This window comes from Cicer arietinum, chromosome 1, assembly GCF_000331145.2.
Source record: "Cicer arietinum cultivar CDC Frontier isolate Library 1 chromosome 1, Cicar.CDCFrontier_v2.0, whole genome shotgun sequence".
Classification (NCBI taxonomy): Eukaryota; Viridiplantae; Streptophyta; class Magnoliopsida; order Fabales; family Fabaceae; genus Cicer; species Cicer arietinum.
The window spans coordinates 47,365,385-47,376,005 of NC_021160.2; the positions used below are offsets into that span (position 1 = coordinate 47,365,385).

General features: G+C 26.3%; 1 protein-coding gene across 1 annotated transcript; it reads right to left on the reverse strand.

Annotated features, from left to right (window-relative positions):
- Positions 1 to 268: 268 nt before the first annotated feature.
- Positions 269 to 3,293, reverse strand: LOC101501223 (peroxidase P7-like). Its single transcript, XM_004487515.4, has 3 exons — positions 3,001 to 3,293; positions 1,930 to 2,121; positions 269 to 1,004 (listed from the first exon to the last, which is right to left on the reverse strand). The coding sequence occupies exons 1-3, from the start codon at positions 3,208 to 3,210 to the stop codon at positions 453 to 455; spliced, it is 954 nt and encodes a 317-aa protein (XP_004487572.1). The 5' UTR covers positions 3,211 to 3,293; the 3' UTR covers positions 269 to 452.
- Between the last annotated feature and the right edge of the window lie 7,328 nt (positions 3,294 to 10,621).

Sequence of the window (10,621 nt, forward strand, 5' to 3'; positions counted from 1 at the left end):
AATTTTATCCTTCAAAAGAAATAATTATTTAATACTTTTATTATATTATTTATTATTGGTTACAAAAAAGATATAAATGATTAGAGATATATTAATAAATAAATAATTAATGTTGTTAAAAATTTAAAAATAGTCTTATTAAAAGGAAAAATAATTTTTCCAAAATGAGACTATAACATTTAGAGAACATTTGAAAATAAAGAAAGATATATAGATAGATGATGTAAAACAAATGTGAAAAACAACAATGCAAAATTTGAATCCGGAGTACAAAGAACATAAACAACTTAATTTGTGGAAGTAGAAACATTCAAATTATTAAAGTAAAAAGTCAGCAACAATACAACAATTTCCATTGTGTCGAATATCTAGTCAATATTTATGACTTAGAGCCTATAATTAATCCATCACTATTTATTCAATTGCTGATATGCCCCTACAAAATCCACAAATCAATTAACAAACCTACAATTCTTTCTAATCTCCCCCTTAGTCCCAGTAAGAGGAGTAATTTTACCCATCTTGATCATAGCAGTAGCAAAGTCTCTAGCAAAAGCAGGACCATTGTTACTATAAAATCTAACCAAAGAATCTTGAGAACCACCATTGTTAAGTTCTTGATCAGAATGGAAAAGACCCTTAAAAGCAACAAGATCAAAATAGTATCTATTATCAAATGTGGTTGGAGATAGAATATCAAGAGGTGCCAAATTTGTGTCACCACCAGAGACAGGACAATTTTTTTTTCTTAAGGTTGCAAATTTATTGGCTATGTTGGTGTCATTGTAAATGCGGTTTCTGAAAAATTGGCACTCTGATTGGCCTATGGTGTGGGCCCCAGAAAGGACTGTGAGTTCATCTGCTGATAGGCCTTTGGCTTTAAACATTGCAATGAGAGTGGCAAGGTCAGATGATGGCCCAGGGATTTGGCTATTGGCACCACTTTGGCTTGCTGTTCTCGCATCTCTTCTTCCTAATGGTACTATCCATGAGGGTCCTCCAAGCTATAAACAAATTAATATTCATATGCTCTATTATTCACAATCATTAATAAAAAAAACTAAAAATAGCAAAATTGAGCGGTTTATATTTTAATATATATTTTGATTTATTTATTTGAAAATTAAAATATTAAATTTAAAACTTAGATCGTTTAATCTTAATTCAATGATTATTGATATCTTAACCGTGTGAATGGACACAAGATGATTATAACAGATATGAATTTATTACTTGTTTACGAAGTTTCATCACAATGAAAAAATGTAGAATTTAAATTTCTTCGAAGACTATTAAGATATGTTTTGATTAATATCACTTTAATAAATAATCATTTTCTTTTTCTTGATTTTAAACAATACTACTATTTATATCTTACTAAAAATAGAATTTGGTTCTAATTATTTCTTTTGTTGCTAATTTAATTTTTTTTTAGTATATAATGAATGATTTGATTTTGATCTTGAAAAAGAGACAAGGTTCTCAAAAGATTAAATGGTACTTTGTATTTGTGCAAGATAAATTATTGTGCCAGGAGGACCCCACAAAATAACAAAAATCGACATGATTATGATTTATAATCAATTATATGTGAGAAAAAGTTAAAAAAACCAAAAGTGGGGGACATGGTTTGGAACACAAGCCCATGCCAAAAAAGAAATGTTACGAAAAAAATAAAAATCAAGTTGACCACTTGAGAATGACTCGAGGTTGGAATCTCAACATAATAAGAAAATAAAACCTCCTATAAAAATAATTACTCTTCCATGAAACTATTTTTTACCTTTAAACATATGAATGATACTTTCTAGTTACACACATGTAATGTATATATACAAGTATGGCACAAAATAATTTCATATATAAAATTATGACACATATAATTGATAATAAATATGGAATAAGAAAATATAAAAGGGTCTGACTGACCAGAAAAACTCCATCTCTAGTTGCAAGTGCTAGAATATCAGCACAAGAGACAGTGCCATTGCAAGAAGCTTCAACTTTAGTTTTAATGGTATCAATCACTTCGAAACCTCTAGCTGAATTTTTGTTAGGTCCAGCATTTTTCTCACCGGTAAAGGTGGCAGTGTCATCCAATAAGACCGATGCATCGCATCCCTGCCAAATTAACAAACAAACAACAAAAAAACAACATGTTAATTTAATTTAATTTTTTCAAAATATATGTTATATATAGCTCGTGACTTTTATTTTTTAAATAGAAGTTAAGGATATCTAAAGTCTATCCCGTGACTTTTATTTGTTAAATATTTGTCTTCTTTATGATTTTTTTTTTCGCTCTCTTAAGCTTATTCATGTGTAAGATTCTATCAAGAAAAAGTTTATTATGTCTAAGATAAGTATTGAACTTGCATATTACATATTCGAATCACGCTAATATTGTGACGAAATTAATGTGAAGAGTTTAATTATCACTGTCAATGCAAAAAAAATGTATAAATTTAGAAATGTTATAGTAAAAATTAAATATATTTATTAATTTAAAGATTGTGATTGATCGATAGTGTGTAAATTTTTTTTATGGTGATAATGTATATGAATCAAATTAAAATTGTAAATTTGTTTATCAATACACTCTCAAATGTTTTTTATTTTGTACTGAGACATCATTTTTTCTGTCTTAGAAGACACAGTAAATATTTCTATAATTAATTTACATAATTGTGAGGTTTTAAATTTAAACTCAAAATATGACGTTCAACCTAATAATATCAGTATAATATTTATCAATTAAACGAAATTAAAGGAAGACTTAACTGAGACATCATTCTATTACCTTAGACAATAAAAACTATTGAGTGATACATATACAAATTCAAAGGTAATAGAACTATGTCAAGACTTGCACTTAAAAGTATTCGATACCCTATAGTTAATGTGAGATAAAGTAAAATTAAATCATAAATAGAATAATCAACTTTGAACATTATCTTTTGTTTTTTTATCAATATATCTTTGAGCATTATCTTAACTTACATTGACAAAGCAATCATGGAAGAACAAACGAAGTATTGAAGCCCCCATTCTAGCTTCTGCTTTTATAGCTTTGATCATTTCATTACGCACAATGGTTTGGAGTTTAGGACAAGTTTTTCCATAAAAATTATCAATAAGTTGTGCATTGGTAGAACAAGCAAATAGAGAAAAAATAGATAAAGTAACAAATAATTTGGTAAAGGTAGCCATATAATAAAAATCTATAAATATCTAGCTATAAGCTTTAAGCTACTGAAGAAAGTGTGTGAGGAATTGTGAAGAAGCATGTGAAAGATTAAGCAATATATATAGAAGAATTGTAGACCATATTTTTAAGTAAAAAAGAAAAAAGAAAATAATTGTAGGCCATATATATGTGACGGTGCATGCATAGATGGAGATTGATATGAGTAAGAGAGAGAAGATAGGAAAATAATATAATTTGTATTATTATATTAATTTTCAAACTTGTCTGCTCCATACGCGCTTTATATACTTTTTTTTAATTTATGGAACTAAGTAACTAGGGGGAAATTTTGTGAGATAAAGATGAAGACTATAGTTACACATTAGAGTAGTTGGCTCACTACCAATAAAATTAAAGCTGGATAATTGAAGATTGTGAAACATTAACAGTTACAAGGGAGAAAAAGCTAAAGTATGAACTTTTCAATAAAAAATAAATAAAATAAAAATAGTCGTTGTTGCTGAGTCGTGTATGATTAAAGCGCTCAAAATAATAAATACACACATCTTTAAATTTTAATTTAACTAATAAATATTTATATTATTAAATTAAACAAAATACATATATCTATTATCAAAAGAATAATCTAATTAAGTGTAAACTATCCTTATTAGTTTTAATAAAAATATTTTATAATAATTAATAAGGATAAATATAATATTTTATTAAAAATATATAGAGAAGCCTGCGTTTTGAACCAGGAGCATATATATTATTGACAACCCCAAAAGGTAACACACGTTTTAATTAATGAATTGTAAGCTACAGCCAAAAAAAGCTACAAGACAATGATATATCACGTGAATTTCCTTTTCATGGTTTAATATCTACTATTTTGAATGTTTAAACGTGTCAGATAAATATTACAAAATAAGATATTTTTTGCATATACATGTATGTGATTTGCGACTTCATAATTTTTTCAACTTTTATTATTCTGTTAATTAATTTTTTTGACAACTTATATTATTAATTTATTTTTACTCGAACTTATACTATTAACTAATAATTCATGGTTAACACTTTTTTTATTGCTAATTACAATAGTGAACACTTCGGTATTTTTGAATTTCATTGAGTATATACTCAACAGTAAATTTAAAGTCATATTATTTTTTATATTTAACTATTTTATAATTAATTCAAATTTATTACTTTTCATGAATATCTTACAATTATCCTTAATCGATTAATTTATTGATTAATTAATTATATATTTGTGATGAGAGGATATGATATATTTTAGAACGCAAAGAGCTAGCGTAACATACAAAAATCCAATTATGTTATATTTAGAAAAAGTGCTATACTAATCATAACTCCGAATATATAACATTTTCTATTTGACCGAGTCAGTTATTAGTTTGACCTTTTCACTAGTAATTGTATACACAAGCAACTTGATTAGAGATCTGCTAATTAGTCAAACACTCAATGACACACAAATACGAAGTTTAAAATTTAAATTTAAAATATAATATTTAATTTAATAATATTGATATTTGTAACACAAATCGCTATATAAATACTTATATTAGGAGGTGGTGAATTATAAGGTGATTTATGAAATTAAAATATAGTGCTTTTAATGGTTTAGTCGACATGTTTCGCAGTTGATTTTATAAATGGTATAAATGTCTTTTTTTCTTTCAATAAATGGTACCTGTATCGTGTATATAAATTTGTGGTGGACTAAAATATCACAGATACAATATCTCATATTTTTATTTTTATAAATGATAAGTTATAAATATATTTATGACTCTCTTCCTATTCAAATTGTTCTCCCTTTTTTTTAAGCTCTTGATTTTCTCTCGTATCTCCTTTTCAGTCCTCTCATTCGTGGTCGTCGACCGGCCTCTACACGTTGTTTTCTTCCATGTGACGTTAGTTTCTCCCTCTCAACCCCTTCTCCACGGCCTCCATGCGACGTGTGATTTTTCATTCAAAGTCTCTCTTCTCGCATCTCCATTTTGTGGTCTCCCTCTTCTATGATCAGCGTCGCCGCTGCCCACCGCCCCTCTTATATAGTCTTGGTCCTCTGACTAATATCTCAACATGCTTCTTATATTTTTTAGTTTCTTACTCTTTTCTTCTTCTACTATTTGTTAATTGTTAATTGTTTTAGTTTAAAATTGTGAACTAGTAGTAGTTTAAAATTGTCGAAGATTTAGAAAGATTCCAAAGTTTAGGTGATTTCTGTTCAAAAGAGGGGTGAAAAATTAAGAGTAAATTTTTTTTTTTGAGGTTTTTATTGATAGTTAAAAGGAAAAAATTGTATTTTCATATGGATTGGAGGTGGCAGGTGCATGGTAGAAAACTGATAATTTTATGGTAGACATTCTTACAACTCTCCACAATTCTCGACATTTTACTGAGTTCTAGGATTCAGAGGGAAAAAACTCAATTTATTATTGAAAAAATATAATTAACGATTTATCGAAAGATCCATTCTAGTAGTATTTTTGCATATTTTAAGTGAAAATACTCAACAAATGTTCAAAATTACTCTACACTATTGTTTTTGTCTTTCCTTTTATTTAAAATAGGTGATTTTCACATAATTTTAATTTTTCTTTTATGTTTTGTATGTAATTTGGTCGTTGTTTTATTTTTTGTCTTATTATAGTATTTATTTGATTTAAATTAATAACTTAATTTTAATCTATTATAAATTTAATCAATAACTTTATTATTATCTAACATTACAAATTCATATAAATTTTGGACAAAGTATTTGTTTTAAAGAATTCCGGTCAATACCTATGATTAATAATAACTAATATTATAATAAATAAAGATCTGCCATGCGCATCTCCCTCTGTCATGGCTTGGGGGTCCCTTACGAATATTGAACATGTTTAATGAAGATTACATAATCTACTCGATCTTTTTTTTCCATATATATATGTGTACGTGAGATTTGCAACTTCATTGTCTTCGCACAACTTTTACATACAGTGAATTGTGTTCATAATTTATGTTCAAATAATACATATATTTCTATTTTTGTCAAAATAAATTTAAAAATCAAATGTACAATATGTGGAATTCAATATATGTATCTTACCACTGAACAAAATTATTGGAGTTTTCTATCTGTCTTTTGAAAAGGAAAAAAAGTTAAACTCACATCATTTGAAAACAGACATCTTAGCCAAAAGATGTGATAAAGTTATAAATGAAAATGAATTATTGGACATAATAGTCAGTAATTTATTTATTTGACTATTTTATATAAATTAAAAAAATGTATAAATAAAAGAAAAATAATAATATATTTATTAAATTATTTTTATTAACTATCTATATATTGACAATTATCATTAATGTAAAATTGGAAATAAAAAATTAAAAGATATAATATAATATTAAATAAAGGATACAATTAAAAAAAAACGTTATATTAATAATCGAAAGAGCCAATTATTTTAAAATAAATCACTCAGTACTATAGATGAAGCCTCAAGTCATTTATATAAGATTACTTTTTTTCGCTATCAAAATTAATTCCATTTACCTTGAGAAATTAATACCTTTAATTTTATTTTTCTAGTTTTAACTTTCAAAATTCAAATTTCAGAATCTCCTGAGTAAAAAAAAAAAACAAACAGAATCTCATGTGGAAAATATTTACAATTTGTCTCAATTTTTAGGAAAATAAATCCTATGTCTGAAATGCGAACCAAATATAAATAAAATTTGATTAATAATTATTATAGTTTTATATTAAATTTGGGTATTAATTTGACCTTTATTTAATTTAATCAATCATTTAAATCCAACTGCTCAACTTGCAGAAAATTATTTATGTGGGATAGTATGTTGACTAATATGCTCGCCATCAAATTATAAAATAATAGACGCATAATTATTTTAAAGGTAAAATGGCAATGCAATTTTTTTAATTCTTTTGTGGATAAAAAATGGCATGCAAATTAAGATAGTAGAACAACATAATTTGTACTACTACATATTATTTTGGTTGCTACAATTTGAGGGACACGAAACTTGTATTGTTATAGAAAATAATTGTCTATGGTTTAACAGGTATTACTTTTGTGATGTTCTATTATCTCAATTTCAGTTGAGAAGAATATGTTAGAATCTTGATAGATTTTTGTTTTAAACGAATAAATCTTTGAGGACAATGTGTCTTCATACATCTCGGTCTATAAATATTGTTGTGTTCATGCAGGTGACTAGTTGGTGTATTTTGATTGGTGATATTTGAAGAATTTGTAATGAATGTGATTGGTGGTAGTGGGAAAGTTTGTGATGATCGTAATTGATGGTATTGAAAGAGTTTGTGATGATCGTGATCGTTCAGTTTTATAGAGCTCGTGAACAACATTTTACTACATACACCACACACCTAATTTTAGGATTTAGATTCTACAGTAAATATCTTATATGTGTATTGATTTTGATTGTCCGATTTTAAATTAATAGTAAATATTATTTGAAGATGATTTAGTGAAGTTGTAATGTTGTGAGTTAATCAATCTTAAATCGATGGTCGAGATCGATTAATATGTGTTAATGCAGTTTTCTTGTAAGAAAAAAAATAATTCTCCTTGAAGAGTGAATAAATAGGAAGTGGATTTCTATTAAGCTTAATTATCATTGTAGCCTCATTTCCCATTTCGTATGTTCCAAGTAATGGAAGAAATAAAAAACATTCATCGATAGAAGTCTATGATATAGCTTACAACAAGTCTACGACCAAAACAATTTTTTATATAGGTCAAATAAAAAAAAATTAAAAGTCTATTTAGCTAAAATAATATGCTACATATTATTGAAAAAGTCTTTTAGGCTTATAAGACTGATCTATTTTATTAAATATAAATAATATTTGTATTACTTATTATGTAATATTAATTTTGTACTTTGTGTTAAATTACAAATTTGCTAACAATTTTTTTAATTTAAACATACAAACTTACATCAATTTTTGACATATTTAAAGGTATTATTATGAAATAAAATTGAAATAGAATGACATATAATGTTAGATTCTCTATAAAAAAACATACTATACAACAAAATAGAATTTAAGTTCATTAACATATTAATTTGGTATTATATTTACAAAAGTCTTCATCATTCACCACTTGAGTGGTTTAGTGTTTCTTAAATATAGTAAGTGGTTTAGTCTCTAAAAGCATATTATCAAACCTCATTAAACTTTGAAAAAATATAAGGGTCAAAAAATGGGTTATTATGGATAATATACTATACTTAGACTTAATATTTTCAAAATAGATCAAACTCAAACCATACACAGTCTATTCCGACTTAACATATTTCTGCCCTTAGTTTCAATCTTTGCAAGACAACTATTTTTAGGATCTAATGACTCTTTTGAATAATGAAATACTCCATTTGCAATTGAAATAAAAGCAAAAATGATAATATTTTGGATCACCCACCACATAAGTTATAAAGCAAGCTCGGATGGACAAAAAGCTTACTGAGGTGCAAATTAGTACTTACAATACCAGTATATTTTTTGCAAGTGCATTCTTAATTTTTAATTAAATACATCAATTTTTTAAATATTTTTTATTTATATTTCATTCTAAAGTAGTATTTATGTTACACAAGGGCGTTATATTCTAATAAAACCTTAATGTTTTTATTTTGGATGGCAAAGATTGATTAATGTGTAAAGTGGCAGTGTTGATCAAAGCACATTGTGCAACTTTTTCTTTCTTTTTTTACATTTCAAAGTTGGTTACCCATTCCAGCTTGTGAAGGATAGTGTGGTTAAATAGTTGGTTAGTAGTTGTTAGATTTCAATTACTAGTTGTCATAGTATAATGACATGTATGAATTAAAGAGTCGTTGAATTTGTGCATTTCGGATCAATTTTAATATTATTCCATTTGAAAATTTCTTCTCTACCAAACTCTAAAAGCTTCCCTTTTCGGCCAGCTCTCTCTTCTAAAAAATAAAATCCTAAATTCTTACTTTTTACTTCTTCGTGAAGAATGAATTATGACAATTTTTTAGTTCAAAATTATCCCTCTTAATTATTTTATTCTCCTATTTTATTAAAATAAATGATTTTCTACACTTTTTTTTTCTTGTTTTATTTTGTGATTTTGTCGTTCAATTGCGACGTTATGTTGTAATATCGTCGTCTTAGTGCAGTATTTTTATATTTTGTCTCGTTGCGGTATTTTAATTTGTTTCAAGCTTCATTTTTTGTGTTTGTCAAAATGTCTCAGAATGACTTGCGACTTATGGAGGCTATCATCAAATTCAACGCTCTTTTAACCTTACACGTGACTTGTCAACACATAGTTGAATCGGTCATGTCAGAGACTAACTATAGTCGATAGCAATATAGGTTTACACATGCAAATATTTTTTTTCCCGAAGATAAATGGGATTAAAGATTGTGGATCTTGCATTATTTTTTATCATTGATCATGTGTATTAGAAAATAATTTGGTGATTAGAATTAAGTTTTTTATTAAGTAATTTCTCATTGACTTCTACAATATTTATGTGTATGATTAACATGTCTTTTATTTTCTAGTTAATCTCAAAATATAGATGAAAAATATTCCAACACATAATCAATTTGATTGTACTATTCTCATATTAACATTTAAATTAAAGTTATTTTCTGTCAAAAAAATAAAAATAAAAGCTTCCATTTTCCACCACCCTCTTAAGCTAACCAACAATTAGTAAAGCACCATGCCACCAACAATGTGTAAACCTTCAATTTAATCTCAATTATCGTTATCTCATATTTGGTCTCAAAATTATAGAAATATACTAAATAATTCCTAAGAGTATGTTTGAAAACGGGATTTTGAATGAGAGAGAAGGAAATGGTTTATTTTTCTTTTTAAAATTAAATTTTTCAGTACGAATGAAGAGTGATTAAAAAATTATATGATCATCTAGTATATTAGTCCCAAACATAACCTAAGCTATTATAAAAAAATTATATGATCATCTATTATATTAATCCCAAACATAACCTAAGCTATTATAAAAATTATATGATCATCTATTATATTAGTCCCAAACATAACCTAAGCTATTATAAAAAATTATATGATCATCTATTATATTAGTCCCAGACATAACCTAAGCTATTATAAGTCCATCAAATTATTCCCTGATTCGCTTTAAAAATATGAAAGAAAAATATAGTTTGGTGATTAACTTAATAGATCAAATAAAAATAATTCGTGGACAACTTATTATATTTCTATAGTTGAGAGATAAAATATGAGAAAGTGATAGTTCAATGATGGTTAATTTATTGAAACAACTATTCATCTTATCTCAAGGAAGACTTACATACATAAGCAAAACCTACATTCAAAATAGACTACATAATATTTT

Bases quoted from the DNA above. Each gene is read 5' to 3' on its own strand.
- LOC101501223 (XM_004487515.4), bottom strand. From the start codon at position 3,210: ATGGCTACCTTTACCAAATTATTTGTTACTTTATCTATTTTTTCTCTA. The intron at 2,122-3,000 runs GTAAGTTAAGAT...TTAATTTGGCAG, and splicing joins TCCATGATTGCTTTGTCAAT to GGATGCGATGCATCGGTCTT. The intron at 1,005-1,929 runs GTCAGTCAGACC...ATTTGTTTATAG, and splicing joins CTAGAGATGGAGTTTTTCTG to CTTGGAGGACCCTCATGGAT.